We start from the raw sequence: 23,367 nt of genomic DNA, 5'->3' as shown, positions 1-23,367 counted from the left end.
TTTTGCAATGACATTTTCACAATAAAATAAAGATTTCATTTAGTTTCAAATAGTTTGCTGATAAATTATTTTACATTGTTTTTTTCTCATGCTACTAAAATCAGATCATTTTAACAAAAATATTTAAATTACAAATTTCCATTTTAGTAAATAAAATTGTAACTGTGCAAAATACAGTTGCATAGTTGCATGTTAATACAGTAACACTGCTTCTCATTGAACAACACAAAAACGAAATCAGTCTCATGAATACGCTCTTTTAAACAAAATGTTAAGTGTTTTAAAAACATTCAAAAAAGCGAAGAAAAAAAAAATTCACCAAAGATAGTAAGAAATTTAGCGGCTTATAGCCCAAGTTAGAAAATCCCGTTCATCCCCAGGCTGTTCGATAAATTACTAAATCAAGAATTAGAAATAAATTTAAACTACAAAAACACTTTTACCTTTAGTGCTTAAAACATTTAAGAGGGAATAAACATTATAGTGAATACTTAATTTTTGAAAAACGTATTTTTAAGGCCACATACTTTAGAATAATCTCCCTTATCATATTTAGTTACAAATCCTTCAGCGGAAAATCTTTAATTCGTACACGGCTGGAAATTAAAGTTGTTGTTTTTTTTTAAATTGCATTAATAATTTTGTTAGCGGTATTAAACAACCTAAGCACATCCACTCTTTGTTATTTTTAATACAGAGGTTTTTTAAAAAAAAACCGGATTAATGCCGGACTAGTAAAATAAATGAATAAATAAATAATATTAATATCGATAAATCCAAACGTGTAGGTGTTCGACCGCCCCTCGCTTTAAAATCAGTAACTGTACTGTTTGTTCATTTGTATATAGGGTAACAGTCGGGGATGAATTTGTTTCCCATAAACTGCTGTGACGCTTTGGAAAGCGATTGGACGTCCTGATCTCAACTCCTCCCTCATCATAAAGAGTGTGCGTGTGTGTGTGTCTCCTTGTTGTAAAACACAGCAACGCCAGCCATCTGCGTCGAGAGGGCACACTGCACTCAGCGCAATTACGCGGACTCCAAACTGGCACGGCGGTCAGAGCAAAAAGAGACATTTTCCCGCTATTGACCGAAGTGCAAATGGACTTTAAATCACGTCATTCGGATCATTTTGAGAACTTGTTTTGAGCACTTCAATGCAGTTTACGGCACAACAGCTGTGACTGTTATGATTAAAACGCATGTGCTCTGAGCACATCGCCATTTAATAAACTGACTTTTTTTTTTTTCTTTTTAGATTGCTTTCCTTCTTCTCTAAAATTGGCTCCCGTACAAACAGCCGCGTTGGATCCCTCGGCTTACTGCGAGACTCCGGTGTATAACCCGGATCTCTGCCCTAATATGATAGCCGCCCAGGCAAAGTTAGTATATCACCTCAACAAATACTACAACGAGAAATGTCAATCTCGGAAGGCGGCCATCTCCAAGACCATCCGCGAGGTGTGCAAGGTGGTGTCGGATGTGCTGAAGGAGGTGGAGGTGCAGGAGCCGCGCTTCATCAGCTCCCTCAGCGAGATGGATAACCGCTTCGAGGGACTGGAGGTCATCTCCCCCACCGAGTTTGAGGTCGTCCTCTATCTGAATCAGATGGGAGTATTCAACTTCGTAGATGACGGCTCTCTGCCGGGCTGCGCCGTCCTCAAGCTCAGCGACGGCCGCAAGAGAAGCATGTCTCTGTGGGTCGAGTTCATCACCGCCTCCGGCTACCTCTCTGCGCGCAAGATCCGGTCGAGATTTCAGACGCTGGTGGCTCAGGCTGTGGATAAATGCAGCTATAGAGATGTTGTGAAAATGGTCGCTGACACGAGCGAGGTAAAGCTGCGCATAAGAGACAGATACGTTGTGCAAATAACGCCTGCTTTCAAGTGCACTGGCATCTGGCCGCGAAGCGCTGCGCACTGGCCTCTGCCGCACATACCCTGGCCGGGACCCAACCGAGTTGCAGAAGTCAAGGCGGAGGGTTTCAATTTGTTATCCAAAGAATGCTACTCGCTGAACGGCAAGCAGAGCTCGGCAGAGAGCGACGCCTGGGTGTTGCAGTTCGCCGAGGCCGAGAACCGGCTCCTCCTGGGCGGGTGCAGGAAGAAATGCTTGTCGGTCCTCAAGGCGTTGCGAGACCGTCACCTGGAGCTGCCGGGACAGCCTCTGAACAACTACCACATGAAAACTTTGGTTTCCTACGAGTGTGAGAAACATCCCCGGGAGTCGGACTGGGACGAAAACTGCCTGGGCGACCGCCTGAACGGGATACTATTGCAGCTTATTTCGTGTTTGCAGTGCAGGAGGTGCCCGCATTATTTTCTGCCTAATTTAGACCTGTTTCAAGGAAAACCGCACTCAGCTCTAGAGAACGCAGCCAAACAGACTTGGCGACTGGCAAGAGAAATACTGACCAACCCCAAAAGCTTGGAGAAACTCTGAGGTAACACAAAAGACAAAAATAAATATATATATATATGTTGATTTACTTCCTTTTAAAAATGTGTCAGAGGTCTAAAGAGCTCATAAACGGACAGAGAAAATTTGCCAAACAGTTGTTGTGAAATGTGACTGTTGTGTTAAAATATTTTTGGCCTATAGCTTTTTTCACTACGGTCTTTCTTTTCTAACAGTATCAATTGTAATTATTCCTGTTCATCTTTGGAGGTGTTATTAGACTTTTCAGAAGCAAGTTCAAAGTATTGTTAGTTAATCCGGAAGGCCACAGATTTTTTTTTTTTAATTATAATTATTATAATTCCTTTTCCGCACCACACGACTGATAAAATCCAACATTTTCCCAAATGCTTTAGAAAACAACCCCATAACAAACTATGAATAAATAAAAAAAAACACATCTGTACATTTTATTATACTGTAAATACATTCATAGATTGTGAATCAAGTGATCTGAGATTGTGAATGTTGTTCTGTGACAAGTAAATAGGATCCACCTGTTTAAACCTGAACTTTTTCTTTATCTGCTAGAAACGTTTTTAATTTATTCTTGCATCAGTGGTAGTCTGACTCACCTGTTTCAATGGACATTTTCTATTTTTTTTATTTTATTTTAAAGAGTTTACATTTTGATGGTAAGCGTGCGACATTTGTTACATCTAAAACATTCCATCGCGTTACTTGAATGATTATTTAAAAGTACTCGAGTTGTTTTTCCTTCATCATTCTTATAGGCCAACGTGATAAAAAAAAAAAAAGAAAACAGAAAATGATAGCCTATATATAGAATATATTATATATATATTACAGTTTAATTCGAAAAAAAATGCACTTGAAATACACTGGATTATAACATCTGTGATCTGTTTTTTTATTATTATTATTATTATTTCTGTCTTTGATCTAATTTAAAGAGATAATAAAACGAGCTGTTTCATATACTTGTGTCCCCCACTTTTTAAAAAATACCAACTGAACGGTAGCCTAGAAGGCCTAATGCAAAGGCATAATGCACAGCGATTAATATTTAACCATTTATTTAAAAAATAAATATGAATAGTGTGGAAAAAATTACAATACATCAAAAATTGTAATATTTGTAAACCCGTGTATGTTTTCTTTAAAATGCAAACCCCTTTAAATAATAAACCATAGCTGGCTTAAAAATATGCGCTTGAGAAGATATCTGAGGAGCAACCTAGTAATTGTACAAATTTAAAGCGCACGTAAACCAAAAAAAGTACAAATAATAATCATAATTAAAAAAAACACACACACACACACAAACTCGGATTTCTCTCTGCAAAACAGAATATCGTCAAAACGGCGAATCAATAATCACGTGCAGCAGGATTTGTGTTTCCTTCACAGGAAGAACAACAGAAAGCATTCCGCCCGCTCCATGCAGGTCACTTACCTCCGGGTCGACCCGTTTGAAGGCAGGGTCATCCTCGTCCACCTCAAAGTAGATCTCAGAGGTGGTGATGGACAGAGTTCCGCGGGCGACCAGGACAGGGGCGACAAGCTGGGCCGAGCTGCTCAGGACCACCGGACCTGGGGAGGGTGAAATAGGACGGACACACGGGGACATTACCCAGATGATATTTCTATTTAGATTATGAAGGAGCCTTATTTCCACAAGACGGCGGATTCAGTCCCGACCTGTAGATCATCTTTAATAATTATGATGGCGCTTTTTGTTAGCATTCTCATTGGATTTATATTTATATTTATAAAAATAAAAAGTTTCAATAAAAATGAGAGAAAATATATATATATATTTTTAGTCTTATAGCGTCAATGCTTTGTTTTTGTCCCTACGAAGATTTGCTCAGTAGCGGTGCGGAAAATGTGCAATTCGGCGTCGTTTAAAAACCAAAACGTAATTGTTTTTTTTGTTAAAATCTGCTTTTAAGAACCAGCTAAAAATAAAATGCTAATCGACTAAAGTGTTGCCACCGAGTAGAAAGGTCAACTTTCTAATTCTTCACGATAGTGTGTGATTCTGAAGTGAGAAAATGAAGGCCATTAATTAAGACGGCAATTCTTTGAATTTGTCTCAGTATAAGGTAAAGTAAAACAGCACAAGCCAAGACCTACAGAAAGATTTCAGGAGCAAATGATCACCCATTAGGCCGGATTCTGAACACGGTGGGCTGATAGTGATCGCATTTTCTTATTCCAGTCCCCCCCCCCCCCCYCCTCTTCCTCCTTCATGTTGTCAGATCAGTGTCGCTGTAGAGCCCCGTTACAGTGATTTGTCTGCTCTCAAGCGAAAGCCCTCGAAAATCGGGATATTTATCGATCCCTTAAACTCCAAAGAGCCACTTTAATGTCTCGTCAATCTTAATCTGCGTTCCTCAGCCAATTATGGGAGATAGTGTTACAGAAATACAAGTGGATTTCGGTTGGAGCTCCCAGAGCGTCCCTTCATCGCTCTTGCAGGCTGCACAGTAAAACCATCCTCCCCTGGATACGTGTGTATATATATATATATATTTTTTCCCTTCTCAGCATTGCTCGGCTCCATTAACGTTGATCCTATCTGCTGATGCTATCAGAGCAAATTTTACACAGTGCTTACAAGCTTCACATAGGTAACCAATAACCTCAAGCTCTTTTAGCTGCATTTGCAGCATTATTTACAGGAGATTAAGAATCATTGTCAGACATACAAACATACCTCCCCCCACCTTATTTCTATGAATTTCCTAATTTTATTTTATTTCTTGCTTGGCTTAGCAGCAATAAAAGTTGAGGTCTTTAATGTCATCCAAGTCCCCAAAGTATAATGAAAAGAAGAAATAACACTTCTGGGCAAGGCATTGTAATCTGTCCCAAAAGAGCTACACCAAGAGAAACACACCGCAGCCTGAAGCATTAAGTATCTATTGCTCATCGGCAGAAGAGGATTATGAAGTAATCCCCTCAGGGATCCTCATAATTAGGCTATAACATTAAATGTTTACATAAGAATAATAAAATTAAGGGCAAGTTACATGGGGTGACGGATCTGTACGGGGTAAAGGCCGTAATGGCAAACTGCTGGGGCTTGTTTTTATTAAATGAAAAATAAAACACGCCTCAAACAAACTCGGAAAATGTCTAATACCAATGAGGTGGACATTTGGGAGAAGTGCTTAGAGGAAGAGTTTGATCTTAGCCACCATTTACGGAAGATAATGCCGTGTTTGACTAATGTTTGTGTAAAAGGAAGGTGGGCTACTCGCACAGATTTTAGACGGTTTGCAGAAACACACTTTGCAAATGACAAAAAAAAAAACAAATTGTTGCACTTTTCTGGCAAACAGAGTTGATCTATTAAGAAATGTGGATTTACTTTACTCTTTTATAAACATGTCACCACTCGAGTGATTTTTATTTCGAATGAGGTCTTAAACCAGATACAAAAAAAGGGCAAAATTAAAGCAAAACAAAATGGTTGTGGCGGCTAAGCCACACTTGGTGGTGTGCTAACAAGCTTCCGGTATGCTGGCAGAAGAGTCATAACAACAGACTACTCCTTAACGTGAGGAATGGTCTGACCGGATACTCGTTTTCTCTCTCTCACACACATACACACACACGCACACGTCTGTTTTACTCAGTTCTGGATAAATATGTGCAAACAAAAGAAATTCATTTAATGCCAGCTTGAGCACAGGCAGCGTTTTCAGTGTTTGTGGGGGAGAAAAACTAATCATAGGTTGAGTAACCACAACTGCCTGAGCTCATGAGTGCAAGCGCCGCCCCTTTGGCAGCAGCAGCAGCAGCAGCAGGCACTGACCCAGCGCCTGGCAGGAGGAGGACTGTTGTTGACAAGGATCTAGTCCCAGATCTCTCATTAAGACTGTTCATGCCTGGGATTATATATGCAGGACAAACTCAGATCGTTCATCTGAAAAGCATAATCTCACTGTTGCGGCACACCGAAGCCCCCCCCTATTGACAAAAACAAGAACTTAACACACACTTGGCATAGAAAAGAAATCCCAGCTAATAATCTTAGCTTAGTACTCACGTTATAAACATATTACAACTACCGAACTCAACAATGCTGCGTTTGCAAGGTCACATGTAGTTTTCCCCGGAGAAAAGCTGCTCGTCGTGTACTAGTCTCTGCTATGTGCTTTAGATTGGCCGATGAAGGGTTCATCTGACAGACATGAAGCGTTTGGCTGCCTGCTGGCCCTGGGTCAGAGAGGAGGGGTTAGTCTCATCTGTGAGATCTTAAAGGGATTTCGCTGCTCAGAAGCGCCCTGCTTCGGTTTACACTCACACATCAAAATATTAGCACCACAGGGCTTTGAAACATATTTTTAATGATCAACGTTTACTCCTTACTTCCTGGCAAATAATGTAAGCCTGGAATGCACATAAGTATAACATTTGTTTGTGAGTTGCATTTGCAAAATATGCACATCTGCAATTCAAAGTTCTACTATAGAGAAACTCATTAGATTAGAAATATCCAGCGACAGTCTACTAGCAGAGGAATGTAAAAGTATAAAGAACTATTTATCTTAATCTTAGGAAAATAAGATTATTTGCTCTTATTTTCCAAACAAAAGCACATAGTTTTCATGTGAATTGAATATTCTTTGTGCTTTCATTCTGTTGTGGAACTTCTATGCAGATTGTAGTTCTGAAGATTAGAGGCTTGTTTTACTGGAGGATACCTTACATTACAGCTGGTTCAACTAGAATTTCAAAAAAATAAAAATAAAAATCAAGCTTTGACAAAATCAAGCTTTCAGCTTTAACCATGTCTTCACAACATGTCGCCATGAACTGGAGCTCTAATATACATAAATAACAAATAATAGCTATTGAAAAGAATTTGTTACATATAAATTACTTGTTATTATTTAAGTAAGCATAAAATGAGTTTAGCAGTATATTGTAACTTCATAATTAAATCCAAGTCCTTTTCAATTGTGTCCGCCGTTACAGCGGTAATAACATTAGGTTCAGGCTGATGTTTAGATAAGCATAAACAACCCTCTTTTCAGATCCACTTCATGACTTTCTCCTCTGAAAAGGTCCAAACAGAAACAGACGACTGTTGGTTTATTATCATTTAGATACTGATTAATGTTTGCTAAGCTTGATCCTTGCAAGAAAGAAAAAAAAAAAAGGTCTTAAGCATGAAAGACCCAAAGAGGTGTGAAGCATATGTCAAAAGTCAGCAAAATGGTACGGTGGTAAACTCAAACTTCAAACACTGCAGATGAAGGTGCATCTCAGTAAACTGGAATATTCTGGTCAGGCTCAATTGTGGGATTAAAATACTCTCTGAAGACATTTCAAGCAGGTATTTAACACACTTCATTAAACCAAATTATTTTATTAAATGTGTTTACTGTTTATCAGACAATATCTTAACCTAATAAACTAAATGTAGTTTAATTTGCTTTAAAACCGACTTTACCATCATGACTGCTAGAAAACATCAGTCTGATCTACGTAAATATTGCGTTTCACTTAGTGACTTACTGAAAGAAATAATATTTTCAGTAATATTCTAATTTATTGAGATGCACCTGGACATATAAGAAAACACGATGGTTTCATGACAGTCTTCTGTGATGATGTTTCACTGTGGACAACAATGAACATGCATAGTTAAAACACAACATCAACAACGCAATCGATGAATTCAAAGTGATAAAAAAAAAAAAAAAAAAAAGAGGTGCAGTAATGTCTGGGGTATTTGAAATGCTGATGTACCGCCAACATTGTCCATTTCCTTCTCATGAAGCAGGCTGACGTTATCGTCTTCTCCATCCAGGACCAGTTCCGTCTCTGGGTTCTGACTGGCCAAAGTTGGGCTCCGGAAAACTATCTTGGACTTCACGACCTTTTCTTCCTTTAAGGCTGTAAAAAAAAACAAAAAAAAACAACAAATGAGACATCTCGAAATGTAATCTGCCATCTCTGAAATACTAATACGGTTGGGTTAGAAGGCTGGACTTATATCCATTATATTTTTTATGAATATGAAAGAGCAACTAATGTATAAACACCTGAATCTTTTCATATTCTAGGCAGATAGATAAAAGTGTGAAGTAGAAGTGTCTGCCTTTTATGTGGGAAAACAGACTAGTACCAACCAATCATCTTTTAGCTGATTTTACTTGTCGACATAAGAGCTAAGTAGAGACAGATGTGGAAAAGCTCCATCTAAAAATATTTTCCAAACATTTCACTTGCTTTCTGAAACTGAACTGAACAGTGAGAGGACACAGAACCAGATCATCTATACTATTTAGATTTGGGCACTGCCATCAATTTAAACTAACCAATTAAGTTACTGCAAAACAAAATGGAAACACTCGTTTTAAACATCCTGGATTCAAATACAAGTATTTGTTTAAAAAAAAAAAAAAAAAAAAAAGTAAAACTTGCTATCCTTAAACTTTTAAATCTGCAGCTGAGAATTAAATTGTGTTTGATAGCCAAGCATCACTGCATACATCCAATTCCACTACATATTTTTGTTGGAATGATGTTATTTGTATAAAAGAAATGTCTCTCAATATCAGTACCCTAGAAGATGCTCCACCAGACTATCACCATTTATGTCAGTTGCAAAGTATATATAAATTCTGAAATTAGGAGAAAAAAAAAAAAAGAAAAGGCAATATAACAATATAGTAGACACCTTTTTGTATTGTTAGATAATATGAATAAACCATTTGGTCATAGACAATAAAATAATGATTTCCTAGGCTCTGTGTTTTAGTCTTTATCACACAAAATAGAGAAAACTAAGGCAACTAAACACAATGACCCTGATTTTATTTACACACCAATCTATCTGCATATGAGAGACTGCTCAGGCTCTTCGTGGGATTCTGCACCGAATATATTCTGAGCGGTTTAACTTGAGAAGTGTGCCAGCTTTTATTTTTAGGTCAACAATAAAAGACAATCTTTATCTTAAAAGACCAAAAGCAGAGTCGGGGGGATACATATCACGCTCGGTGTAGATTAGAGATAATATTAGCTGCTTTTGGAGACGTGACAAGAGTGGGACTGAGCAGACAGCTCAATTAGGAGCCTGTTTATAGCCGGACGTCATCATATGGCGATGGTATAAAGTGGAAATCGAACAGGATGTGTTCTTACACAGTGCAAAAACAAAAGCCTCACAGTGCATTGATCATCTTAAATGTGGCCAGCTTGAACATGTGCCTGTCATACGGCGGCTCGAAACACTTCTGTGATCCCCCCCCGCCCATCCCCTGAAGTCCAGTGTTGGAAATAACCAGTGGAGAAACTTGTGAGCTAAGGGAAGAACACATATCAAGGTAAGGGAGGTGGTTGACATATGTCTGACATGTTTCCTTTCACCACAGTTCTTAATTCACCTTTCCCTCCCTTAAGGAACATGTACCTTGTCTTGAAGAGGTCACATTTGACTGTTGTCAACACTGCTACTGAGGAGGGGGGGGGGGGGGGGCTTGCTTCCTGCTCTGTCTCATATCTGGCGTTCTTTCATCAGACGAGGGGAAGAAGTTGGAGTGTTTCGGAAATGAATTCTGTGCAATGTTACATGGAAAAAGCCTGCCAGTGGTCAGAAATCAAAGCAGGAAGAGTGAAACCTAAAACTGGATTTCTGTAAACCATCATTACGCCTCAAGTAAATGAAGGAGAACTCGACAGACGCACGGAGGCTCTGACTGGTAGTTCTGGAAGGGCTTTAGAAGACCAAATAAACCGTGGTGATTTCAGCATGTAAAATCAACATTAGGTGAAGCATGTGTTTGTGAGTCAGCATGACCCTCCAACCACCGGAACGGACTTCCGTTCTTAGAGAAAGCGTGATTACAAATAAAACAACAAATAAAGTGTCAAGAGTAAAACATCTGTTGAGATGAACAGAACTAATGAGACTATGAAAAAACTATTGTGCTAAAAGTGTTTTAAGAAAAGGTTTGGTAAGTGTGATCACTTACACAGCAGTAAGTGATAAACAGTGGAGGATTTAAGGCTTTGCAGAAAAATAATACAAGATGTATTATAATAATAATAATAGTGCCAAGTCATCTGTCAAACAGGTCAAAAAAATAATAATAAAAAGCAAAAGTTGGTCGCTGGCTTTGTCATGAGACAGCAGTTTTATTTCTTGTTTGCTTTTGAGCTCTTCAGTAACAGTGCCAAGAGAAGTCACCTATAAGCCAGTCTCATGGGTCCTCTTGTTCAATCACTGAGCTGAAACTGCCTCAGAGTGCACTAATTACACTCCGTAAAGTGCACTGCAGAGCTTTCATGCCCTCATTGAAGGCTGATGAAGATCTGCCGGCTGTCACCAAAGGAGGCGGTCTTGTAGCACTCATAGCTGGGGGTCAGCAAGGTCCTTACAGTTCCTTACAGGGTATGTGGGGAGTCTCTGCTCTCCAAAAAGTTTGAAACAGTAGACACTTTTTTTTTCTTTTTTTTAGAAATCTTTGATAAGTTTATTCCCAGTTAAATCCTTGAATAAGTAAGAGAAAGTAACCAGACAAATTGACGAGCTACAACTAAGTAGTTCGAAACAAAAGACCCCAGAAGGGCTAAAGATGGGAGAAATAAAATGCTGAGGAAGATTGTTAGTCATTTAAGCATCTGTGAAAAATACTTCAAGACAATATGTTGTTCAGGCAATCCGTTGAAGAGAAAAATAAACTACGTTTTTGTCATTAAATCTACATGTCTTCATTATGGGGTTTCGGCTATAAAACTGGACTGACTGCAGTTCAGATCCACCATCATTTCAAATTATAATTTACAAGTTACAACAAACAAAAAAAAAAGGCAAAAAATTCAAATAAACCAAATTTAGTTTTATATTGACAGAAAAAAACAAAAGATGAATTGGTCTCTCGAGAATCAACACAAAACTGAAACAACAAAAAATAAATAAAAATAACACTGATCCACAGGTCAATTAATCTTTTAAAGAAACTCCATGGAATAAAATGGTATCAAGATTTGCTCCTGTCAACACTTGATACTATATTCACAATTTTAAGTAGATAATTTGCCTCTTATCTTCACATAGAGTTTTAGCATTATCTAAAAGGTATAAAATATACAGAACACATATGCATCAGTGGGACAGAGATACTTGGCATTGTTTCCAAAAAAGCAGCATACCAGCTGGAGAATAGATATAAATGTGAAGCACATAAAAAGCCTGGCCCAGAGGTTCAGTTCAGAACTTAAGCAACTGTGGTCAAAGGTGCGTTTACAAGCTGCTTCTGTATGAACATTACATAACACATAAGCTCTGTTAAAAATACTAAGTGTTATACCACAGAAATAAATTGACATCAGTTTGTTAATTTCATTATATGTTGCAGTTTCTCCTGTTTAATAAACACAGAAACCCCCCCTGTCGCTCCCCCTCCAAAGATTTTTGAGTTTGCGAACGCTCCAGAGCAAAACCTGAGTTTTGAAAAATAACAACTCTCTACATATATTTTTTTAATGTATATAAAGTGAGGTTTATAGAATGGCTTAGCTACTTTTTTTCCAGACTCTGTTTCTGATCCAGCACTACACTCTAGACTCCCCCCTCCGCTGTCTCGACATTCCACAAGGAGAGAAAAAGTCCTATTCATGGGATCACGAAGACGATGCAGTTCTTCCCTCTGTCTCTTAACCTTTATTTAATCTGCACTGAGGAAAAATAAATGAGGGGGAAAATGACAGTTTCATACTTCCTGTGACACAAGACATTTGTAAATTTTTCGAGGCTGTAAACGTAAGCAAGGCAACTTTTGATGTAGAGTGGTTTACACAGTACAGACGCTTCCTCTAGGAGTGATCTTTATCCAATATTGTGGTTAAGTGCTTTGCGTGTCAACTTCGTTGTCACGCAACAGTCTCCATCTCTGCAAAAAAAAAAAAAAAAGAAAAACTGCAAAGGCAAAAGGTGATAATCCTGCATCTTTACTTAAAAATGTGCTGTTCATAGCAAAGTATTAAGCATGTTAATGTCTTTCTCAGCGAATACATTTCCAATAGGGCTGCTGACACAAAATTAACCCCATATGTTATATGTTAGCAACAACCCCAATAATTCACACATACAGAGAAATCAAAACAAGTCAGCCCATAAAATTGTGTAATAAAGTGGAAGAGCACAGGGGATAAGCACTGAAAAGACTGTAATTTGTGAAATACTTAGTAGAAAAGCCTCCAGTTCCAATGAAAGGTTCAAGTTGTCTACTCCTGTATGGAGAAATGAGTTTCATGCACTGCTCAAGAGTCATGTTGAGCCACTGCTCCACACAAACGGTCGTCAAATTCTGATGCTTCAGGGAGTCTCTTCTATGTACTTTAGATTCTTGCCAAGAACATTTCAGTAAATTTCTCTATTAATGTTTTATTCAGTTATATGAAGTCTGCCAGTCGGATACGTTAGTGGTGGTGTTTTTTGGTGATGTGCAGTGACACTTCTGTGAAATTACATCTACAGGGTGAAGGATTTCAGCCTCATCTCACCAGACCAGTTGGACTTATTTGTTCTTTTTTATTTCAAATGTTCTGCAACAAACATTAAATGAGCGTTAATCTTTTTTTTTTTCAACAATGAAATCTTGTGGGATGAATGTATACAAAGACCTTGTGGTTGAGTGTATTACTTATTGTTCTCATAAAAATTCTAAGTCTTTCCTAGAGCTTTCTGCAAGTAATGTTTGGCTCTGTGCTACTACTTTTCAAGTTCCTGTTGTGTCATAAATCATGCAATTCTGAAAATATGTGCTTCACACTTCCAGCTTTTTGGTGTTGGCTGGAACATTCAGTAGTTTAGAAATGAATCTGCAGCCAAATCCATCAGCATGGTTTGAAAAAAAAATTGAGCCAAAAACCTTAAGAACCTTTATACAATGTTTCTTGTCAAATACACTGGAAATAAAAAAAAAAACTTTTTCATAAGACTATTAATCAGGGATAAATAAGCAGATCAGCATTTTTGGCTTCCTATCCCTTTTAGCAGCTAGGTTTCATTTTTTTCTCTCAGTCTTGACAATTCATTTTATGGATTAAATAATTTTTATTTATTTTTATGAGTGGATTTCTTCATCAAATCCTCAAGAAATACATTAAGAAAATGCTGACATGATCATTACTTTCGTTTCTCACTGCATTTTCTTAAAACCCACATTTAAATATCTGAATATGTATGTCGGAAAGTACTGCGACGTCGTTTGCCACAGAATAATGCCTTTAATTATGATGTTGGTAAAGGTTAATATCACATCATGAGGCTATGCCTGCTGAAGTAAAAGGCTATAAAGATCTCCGCCTGGTGCAATCAGCTTCAAGAGACGCCGCTCGCCTGAAATGAGACAGCAAGGACACCAGGAGGTAAAACACCCCGTTAAACATTTGGATCAATATTAACGTGACTTCCATTTCATGCTTGCCCAATTCCAATCACCTAACAATATAGTCTGATTCTGGGCAGAGGCTGGCTGGACCAAGGCAGGTTATTACAGGCAAAGGCCAGAGACCGATTGTGCTAGCTAAGCTGTCAGCACTACTAATAGACAATGAGGCAGAGTTTAAGGTAGAGTTCAACCATCAGAGTCTACATCCTTTAAAGCACAGACACAAAATGGACAAAGAAACCCAAAAAAACATTCCAACTCTCACGAAGCAAAACTAGTTTTCCCATTGCCATTAATATTCTGTAGTACTGTGATGATTCTAAGGTAATCTCGTACACACAAATCCATCACGTGGTTTAAAAAACAAAACAAAACAAAAAAACAATACCACTTAAGTTTAAAAAATACTAATTCCATTTTAAAGTCAAAATATATGACTCAGCTGATTAAGTGAGTTCACAAGAACTCACTTCTTGTGGGAAACACAAACACTTTACTTCTTCCAGAAAACAAAGTAGTAATAAAAAAATCTTGCACTTTTCAAACACCTCCCTCCACTGCAGCTGCATAGAGCTTAATTTACAACTGTAATGTTTACTTTGCTGGCTAAGACGCTGGGATAAACAGAGGCTTCTGTCAAATACCAGACTATTGCAATCTTTAGTCTGTTGGGACTGTTCTTTGGTTTCTTTGAGAGCTGCTATGTTCCCCAGGTCCCCCCACCTCCCTTTTTCTTTTTCTTTTTCTTTTTTTCCCCCAAATTTTAACTTGATTAAATATTTTCCAGATCTGAATAACTAGAGAAATAAAGGCTAAAACATATTTGTATTTTCATTCTATATATTCCCAGTCCAGTTCATTCTCAGTCAAAAATATTACAGGTTTTTGAACAGCTTTACCTTTAGGATTATATGCAATAGATTCATTTTGACCTGTTGTATTTATAATGTAAAAGATACGCCAAAATGGTCTGTAAACTCTGCCAATTTGAAACTAAAATAGCGTAAACTTTGGAAAACAAGAATTTTGAAGTGTTTATTATAAGACTGAACTTAAAGATTATTAATCAACATGTTAAGATATGTCAATCGGAAAAAAAAGATACTGGTCCAATACATATCCTTGAGGAACAACAATGAGTAAACATTGTCTGTTTTCTTTTTCTTACAGATATTCTTTCTCATCAGCTTTGCTCATTTGAAATTGTATTACCTCTGGGCCTCCTTCTGCTGGACATATCCTATCACATTACAATATGAGGATGCCATATTTGTTGAATAATAAACGCTTGAGATTTCACAGCAGGGTGATCTGCTAGGACAGCTATTGCCAATATCATGGCAGTAAAAAACAAAAATTGTAACTGCCAATTGTCCCGGCTCCCCCAAAATCTGCTGAAGGTCTCACAAAGATGAAAAAAAAAAAAAAGCATTTTTATTTTAACTCTTGATAAAAGCCTTTGCTACACAGCCCCATTCCATCAAAGTCAGTTAAAATAAGCTTGAAAAAGCAACTCACCTTTGATAGTGAGCATCAGACTGCAGGCAACCCCTTTCAGCTGACAAGTTTATACATTATTCCGCTCATTAAAACTAGAGCATGCTAGCAGGATCTCAACAAGTCTTTAGTCAGTTACTTTGATAGAAGCAGAAAAATATAAATAATGGAATTTAAAAAAATAAAATAAAAATAACATTGGAGTTCTGTGCCACAGATGAAGGAGTCCAGCGGGCAGCTGAACTTCACAAGGTCGTAAAATAAACAGGCAAAACAGGCCTAATACTTTTAATGGTTGCATTACAATGAGCTGAAGAGAAAACGTGGTGACGTGCAGGGACTCAAAAACCATTTTGAATATAAATGATCACAGTCACATTCTGATGCAAAGCAAATGAGAACATATTCATTTTGTGGGCGGAAATTCACAAACTCAATTTCATCTTTAAAAATTTGTGTTAAAATATTGATAAATGTTTGAGATTTTTTTTCTCATTTTATCTGGACAATCTATAACTGTTGGCTTGAATTAGGAAGATTCAATATATTCAATATGCAATATTATTGCTTATGCTTTATAGGTTAAACAGGTGTGCAAGTATTTACAGGCTTGTTATCTTAATACGTTACATTTTACCTCTCACATCTGTGGTGAATGACTAAAATAGGAAATTCCTTTTATTTTTCCCAGTGCAAATCCGAACGGCTAGCTTTTTACGACTATTCTTTAATGGCAGAGCAACATGGTAACTTGGAAAATTCAAAAAAACATTACAAAAATGAACAACAAATCAACATCAGGAGCAGAAGCTGTAATTACTGCAAGTATCTTAAAAATGGGACCACCTGCTTCTTCAGCAGCTGCCAGGTGCTCATCTAGAGCGCATTATATTGAAGAAAAAGTCTAAGGTAACCATAAGACACAGACTGAAGCAACTGTTGTCTTAAGTAACTCAACATGGAAATAAAGAGGACACCATCAAGATTCAAAATCCCACAAGGGGAATAATTAAAGGTAACTGTAGTCACTGTGGTTGGTGCTTCTAATAATTTTGCGATCAACCCATTAAACTTAAACCCATTAAACATTCACCCTGCTGTTCAGTTACAGGCAGAAGGACTGGAGAATTTCATTTTGACAAGACAGCTTTATTGTAAAAGCCTGGGGTGTAAGGTTTTACGCAGACGTGACTCTAGGCGGTAGGCAAAACTAAACAATGAAAAGTTACAGTCAAGGAGAAAATGGTAACAAACTCCATGACCAAAAAAAAATTGAACGCAGTTTGTTTTATATTTTCCACAAATAAAAGAAGCACCTACCATACTCTTGTGAGGACTTGCATGCTACATCCAAGTGGGTGGAGCCAAATGGGTTTCGGACAAACCTCCTCCTCCGCCGCAGGTCGTCTTCCCAGTAGTCGAGACGCCAGAAGTCATGCAGCTGACTACGAAAGAGACAAAACGATGGGAAGATTAGACAGAGAGCACACTCCTCAATGATGGCCTGATTACAGCAGCCACATTTAAAAAAAACATCTGGGGGAGAAAAATCAAACCAGATATGGTGGACTTTATTAGGGTGAATGCTGCCAAGCTCTCTAGAGGCCTAAGTAATGCTACCTCTGCAAAAGCCAATAGCATAACAGCGGGGAGCACCAGCAAACCCGACATACATAAATCTTAGGCACCCCCATTTACAAATACGGCTTCAAATTACAAGTATAAATGGCACAGCTTGCCTTCTTTTTTTACAATGTTTTTTAACAAGTCTTGTAAATCAAAGGTAGGAACCTCAATGCAGACAGCGTGGAGTTTAATGATCAGGGTCTTGGGGCGGTTGAAGCATGAGCCTATAAAACAAACCCTCCCCCCACTGCATATGTAGAGCCATGATTAAAATAATGTGCTGAAATATTCATTGAAATGATTCCCAGGGCCCTGGAGCAACCCAATTGAAAACTGCATTTTTATTCATTATTAATAACAGTGAATTAAAGCCATAAAGAAGAAAAAAAAAAGAAAACAGTACCAGCATGTGGTTGCCATCTTTGTAAATGATTATTCCAACATAAGTGAGGACCTATGGATAATTTTATGGCTTGCAGCTAATGCAAACCATTAAGCATGGGGACAAGCATTAGGGTTTTAAGTACACAGCTTTCCAAATGTGTACTAGCTAATGCCGGTTTTAAGCCTGTGCACTCCACAGAAAATACAGCTGCGTTTTGCATCTATCTTTTTGCTTATATGTGAAGAGATTGGGCACTATCTTGATTCATTTGGTCAATCACATTAAAAACTGCACATTCCAACACTGTAGCAGTTGGAATAAAATGGACAATATCTTTCAATCTCATCAAAATAAAGCACATCTTGTTGGAGCTAACAATTAGGAAACCCAAAGCTCAAAAACACCCTTGAATCAGGTAAAAAATATGTTTTTAAATTCAGGAGGTGATTTGTCAGTGTGCGTCAGTTGCTGTAAGGCCTTGGCAAGCAGCCTTGTATTTTGTTCGATTTTCGCCCCCTTTCTCAGCCACACAGTTCTGAATCAGTCTAAACAGATTAAAGTGTTAGAGGGGATCACATCACAAAATAGACCCTCCTTGTTCCATGAACATAATATTCACCAGTGTAAGAAATCAAAAGACTCAGGAGAATTAGCCGAGTCCTGACAGCAACAAGGGCTCAGTTTCAGTTAAATATCAATCAAAAGCGGGTATGAGCGGCGAGTGTGTCCATGCAACTGCGGATGTTGCAGTCACAAAGTATCATGAGCCGGTATATGCAAAGTAACACTGAATGCCTTGAGCTTGTCCCCTGCCAATCTCCCTCAAAGCTTAACTGAGAAGAAGACAGATGTCAGTGGGTGGAAAGGAGACACCCACGTAAATGATATTGTAAATGCAAGATTACACAGTGTAAAAAATGTAAATCCACTGTAGGCAACTGGGTGATTATTGTGGAAGTAGAGAGAGCAGATGCCAGTGGGGGATAAATCCCTTCTTTGAAGATTTCCTTATTACAGTATTAACCATTATAAAATGCTTTCAAGTGGTTTGCTTGAGGTTGCTCATTACAGTTTAAGTCAGAGTACCTACACACAAGAGTACAACAAAAAACGTGCAAACGTTTAAATAAAAAACAGGAATTAAATATATAATATAACTTCAAGTCGACTTTTTGCAACAACGAGTAAGACCGGTGACATTCTAAATCCATGGCTTTCAAGCTGTTTCAACTGGTAATATATATAGTTAAATGAACTGTATGGTCAATGGTCTGGACTGAATTTGTTTTGTAGTTATGCTAACCACATGAAGGTGTTTTACAATAAAAGTCAAATTTATATTTCTGAACAAAACATTCACACATTCAGACAGGAACACAGAGCAACTTTGAATGAAACACAGCCTCTCAGCACTTGTGGTACATGGGTGGCCTATTCAGAAGAAGTTATTCATGTTGTTGATAGGTAAAACACGAGTCCGTTCTTCTAAATGAATGTCAACTGGGAAAAAGATGATTGCTTCCTCTGTGTTGAGGGTCAGCCTTTGACCAAAGTCGAGGACTTCAAATATCATAGGGATGATAGGATAAAGCTAACAATGAGAAAATTGGGCTTTCTTTGCAACAATTGAGGTGCTAATCTGGATGGTTTTGTGGAGCAAAGTCTTTGCTAAAACACAGCCCATCTAATTTCTGACTTGTACTTATACATTGGACCCTGGCCTATTTGTCGTTCAATATTTGCTGATTTTATTTATTTATTTATTTTTTTGGAAAATCTGCCTTTCACTGATTATTCTGTAGAGCATATCTGAAATAGTCAAAAGAAAATCCAACTCGGGAAGCTGAGACATGTAGGCCAAATGCAACTTGACAAGCTATTGGATTGCATTTGGTGATCGGCTGTACTCCCAACAGCAGCATAAGGAACACTGTGGATGTTAGCTTCTATGGTAGTGCTAAGGCAATGTCCACTCTGTGTATTAATGCATGTGCATTTGGTGTTTGAACTATTCAAATATGCAGTTATAGAATTTTTTAGATGTGGTCTCAAGTGTTTGCGGATTTCAGATGTTCGTGGGTGGCTGTAGTACCCATGAATACTGGTGCTCCGCTGTAATCGTGTGATATGGATGGCCAGTAGAACAAGATACTGGGAAAATGTGACAGAAATCTTCTCTGTAGGCCAGAAGCTTGGTGGAGAACTGAAGCTCCAAGTTAGAGCTTTGGGTAAATAAGCAGCGCATTGTATGAGCACGTGCTAAGGCACCCCCGAATGGCTGCCATGGGAGATTCAAGCAATTCTCAAACATGCATAATTGAGTCAAAGCAACACTCAAAAAGTTGATTTTCCATAATATCTCCCTCAACCTTTTGAGAAAAATTAAGCTACACTCTTTAACCAACCATGCAGAGTCAGTGGATCAGAACATTATGACATATTTTGAAGACTGCTTTCTACTTGGTTAGACTAATGGCAATGTAAACCTGGGTGATCACATGCCCCTAGTAGCAGTATTTAAAATCTGCTAACTGTTTTTACTCTGGCAGCAGACCACCAATGCTAAGATCCACACAATACAATAAAGATTAATGTACAATTTAGGTAATAAAGAGTCTGTTAAATATAAAACTCCTGTTTATAATTATTAATGCAAAGATAATAGTCTGTTTTCTTTTTGTAGCAAATTGTCCACCCAATGAAATCCTTTCATCAGAGTTGGTTTGACATCCTTATTTCACACATCGAATGTGTCTGGCCTCATGACAACCATAAAGAATGGCTTTGAGCCGACCCGCTAGAAACTGGCAAAATTTATTAGTCCCATCACCCATCAATCAGCCAAATGGATTTCAAACCGCATTTTAAAAGCTAATTTTCCAACACTGATAACCTACAGGAAACAGAGCACCATTATTTATGAAGGTTTTAAGACTTGCTAAGTGTAGCAGGATAAATGTATAAGAGAACTATTGTCTATTATCTATCCCCTTTTAAATGGATATTTAAAGCACATTTTTCCACCAGCGGGCCTTGCTGAGGTGTGTGAAGTGCCAGATCTAACACTCATCCAGTAGGGTTTTATTTACAATAGAAAAAATAAACATCATTTTAATGTTTATTAAAAAAAAGTGTATCAATCCAGTGTGGTCAAAAGGATTGATACACTTTATTGCCAACTGCATAATATTGGTTGAAAAAAAACAACAGAAAAATCAACTCTTAAGGCTCATATTGATTTCACATGAGGTGTTATAGTTTTAAATGTTGCAGAACCTATCTAATTCAATTTAGTTTATTTATGTAGTGTCAATTCACAATTTCAATTCAGTCACACATACATTCCAATCGATCCTAACAGTTCATTAAAGTTATAGAATGTAACTTTGAAAAATATATATGTATTTTTTTTAGATGTTTGTTGAAATTGTCACTATGTTGTGGCAGTATGGTATGGGACAGATCATTTGTGGAAACAAAACCAGCTCCTCTGCCTTCTCTTTGCATCCATCTTACGCTATATTGGCGATTTTGCTAACACTAAAGTTATACTTTCAAGCCAGTTCAGCTTCTTAATGGTGGAGTCATTCCCAGTTAATGGCGTCTTAGCTTTGGGGGATGGAAAAAAAGATTAGTCATCTTGTAAAAATTTAAACACTCAACATGTTTCCAAATCACCAACACTTTTGTTTCTTTTTAAACAAAGAGAACTAAATGACTTCATGACACAAACAGTGGAGGTGCTTATTAGTCATGGTTCCACTGCCAAGAAGCACCAAACAGAAGTGTCTCTGTGACAGACCTTATCCTCTGCATCCATACAGCCCAATTGGGTGCAAATAAGAGTAGCTTTGAAACAGCAATTTTAGCAAGCAAGTGTATTTGAAGTGGATTAAAATGGGTATATTTAAGAAGATTCAGGCTTAAGAAGTTTGAAGAGATTCCATTAAACTGTTATAAACTAAACTGAGTGTACAGATACTGTGTAGATCAGTTAGGCTACAAAGATGTACCTGTTGTGTCTTGAGATTCAGACAATGTAAAATGGTTATAGTGTAATTCATTTAGCTATGAAGGTTTAAAACTATGTTGAAAGTCACACATTTTCTTAAGTGTTTAAGCTGTTAAAATGAAGTGATTCATCGTCAGAAATAATAAGTGAAATCTACACTAATTGCAGTGGTTAAATGAACCTTAACTTTGTTAATATGCTTTTTAGTAATCCCTTGCTCAGGTGTAATAACACAGATGAACGAGTAAATGGATACTAAAATAAATACAAATCAGTAACTTGATCAGTTGGTGTCTAAAAAGGACACAAACACAACATTTCTAGATTAATCGCTGCACCAGTATTTGTTATTTATTTTTGGTAAGTGCTTATAGTCAACCGCATGTCTTTTAAGTCACTTAACCGTAATGACTCACAAACAGACAGGGTTGGACTGAAGACGGATCATATTTTCATGGTTCAAGATTTCCTTTTTCATCCAATTTATTCTCTGTAGAGATTTATGCAGAGCGGTAAGGGGGAAGGTCAGGCACATACTGATTCAATAAAACACCATTATACTCTTTTTAAAATCCTGCACTGGTGACATGAGTCGGGGGTAATTATAATAAATACCAGTAATCAGTGACAATTCTATTCAAAGACGAAGCAACTGGTTTCTGTCGCACGGCCACACTGCTTAGAACACATCCGTTTTTAGTGACATTCTGAGGACAAATAGGCTTTTCTTTCATTTTAAGCTGTCCTAACAGTCTCTCATTGTGAGGTAGTGAACTTCAGGGGAATCTGTAGAAGGTACAAGCTCCACTGACTCTTAAAACATTTCTTAAATACGGTTTGACAAATAAATTGGCTATTCCATATACATATTTACTGACAAATTCCTGTCTCGACAGTTTAGAAGAACCACCAGTCTCTGCGAAGTAACTATTCTTAGAACCGATTCCTTCATATAATAAACACGGAAACCAGACAGAAGGAAAAAATAACTGTTTGACAGACCAGTGCGTTATTTTATGCATTCTTATACAACATTTCTCTATACTGCTGTGATAAAAAGGCAACAAAAATGCAATTCATCAAAAGTGGTCACTGGCAACCATATGGTGATGAACTCATATCTTTCAAAGCGACTTATAAAGTAAAAAATATATAAAATAAAAGCAAAAAAAAAAACCCCAATAAATTTCATGTGTCTTTGGGATTCCAAATCGTCAGTGGCTATATGGTCACCATCATGATTTTATTATCGCAGACGGCTGCAAATGATACTTAAGACTTTCATCCCTTTAATTTTGCTATTTCATATATTTACATCTCTCAACACCACTTCAAACAAAAGAACACCAAGATCCAAATGTTTCTGTTTTTTGTTTCTTGACTCTTCTTTTGCAGATTAAGAGATAGAGTGAAGAATTTGCTCTAGGGAAAAAAAAGACAAAAGGAAACACCACAGCGGCAACAAGATTAACTCGGGCTCATCAGGTTTAATGAAGACAGACACGCGAGGTTCGGCGAGGGATGAGGAACCACACTGTAACGTTAGAAAACTCCCCAGGATCACCAGCTTTCCAGCAACAATCTTTTACAGAAGATGTGGCACGTTCGAGCAATGCCCAGCTCAATTTCAACACCCAATGAAATTGATGATTATGTGAATGGGCCCCTTTCCAGATATAATTAGCACAGTGTACAAGGTTAAGTGTGGCCCAAGGGCAAAGAAAATGAATATATAGGGAAGCCAGAACAAAAGGACCATCATGTTTAAGATAAGGTTCAGTTAACAAAGAGCAAACATTTGTAATTGCAGGGTGTTTTTAAAGAAGTTGCATATTTTTTAAGAAGTGATGAGTGAAGTAGTGGCTCAGACAGAAACAGTTCAACAATATATTTAACTTTGCTATACCCATACCAGTCTCTGCAAATATAATATATATAAATGCGTAATGCTGCGCATTTTGATATTGAGCCAATACTAAGTAAATACAGGACCTGTATTACCAATA

The 23,367-nt window shown here is 37.6% G+C and overlaps 2 protein-coding genes across 9 annotated transcripts in view; one reads left to right on the top strand and one right to left on the bottom strand.

The window, feature by feature from the left end:
• nbeab (neurobeachin b) overlaps window positions 1-23,367 on the bottom strand; it is a 220,500-nt gene that overhangs the window by 63,977 nt on the left and 133,156 nt on the right. For all 8 annotated transcript variants that reach the window (XM_008426297.2, XM_017308169.1, XM_008426293.2 and 5 more), the window contains 3 exons: window positions 16,659-16,783; window positions 8,188-8,334; window positions 3,875-4,011 (listed from right to left, as the gene is read on the bottom strand). In XM_008426297.2, coding sequence (XP_008424519.1) covers window positions 3,875-4,011; window positions 8,188-8,334; window positions 16,659-16,783 — 409 coding nt within the window. The remainder of the gene's footprint in view (window positions 1-3,874; window positions 4,012-8,187; window positions 8,335-16,658; window positions 16,784-23,367) is intronic.
• mab21l1 (mab-21-like 1) lies at window positions 965-3,172 on the top strand. The gene has a single exon (XM_008426291.2). The coding sequence runs from the start codon at window positions 1,363-1,365 to the stop codon at window positions 2,440-2,442; it is 1,080 nt and encodes a 359-aa protein (XP_008424513.1). The 5' UTR covers window positions 965-1,362; the 3' UTR covers window positions 2,443-3,172.

This window comes from Poecilia reticulata, linkage group LG13 (assembly GCF_000633615.1).
Source record: "Poecilia reticulata strain Guanapo linkage group LG13, Guppy_female_1.0+MT, whole genome shotgun sequence".
NCBI classification, from domain to species: domain Eukaryota; kingdom Metazoa; phylum Chordata; class Actinopteri; order Cyprinodontiformes; family Poeciliidae; genus Poecilia; species Poecilia reticulata.
The sequence above is the reverse complement of the archived record's forward strand: the minus strand, read 5'-3'. Positions and strand labels throughout refer to the sequence as shown.

Excerpts from the sequence above, each read along its gene's own strand:
- mab21l1 (XM_008426291.2), top strand. The coding sequence starts at position 1,363 with ATGATAGCCGCCCAGGCAAAGTTAGTATATCACCTCAACAAATACTAC.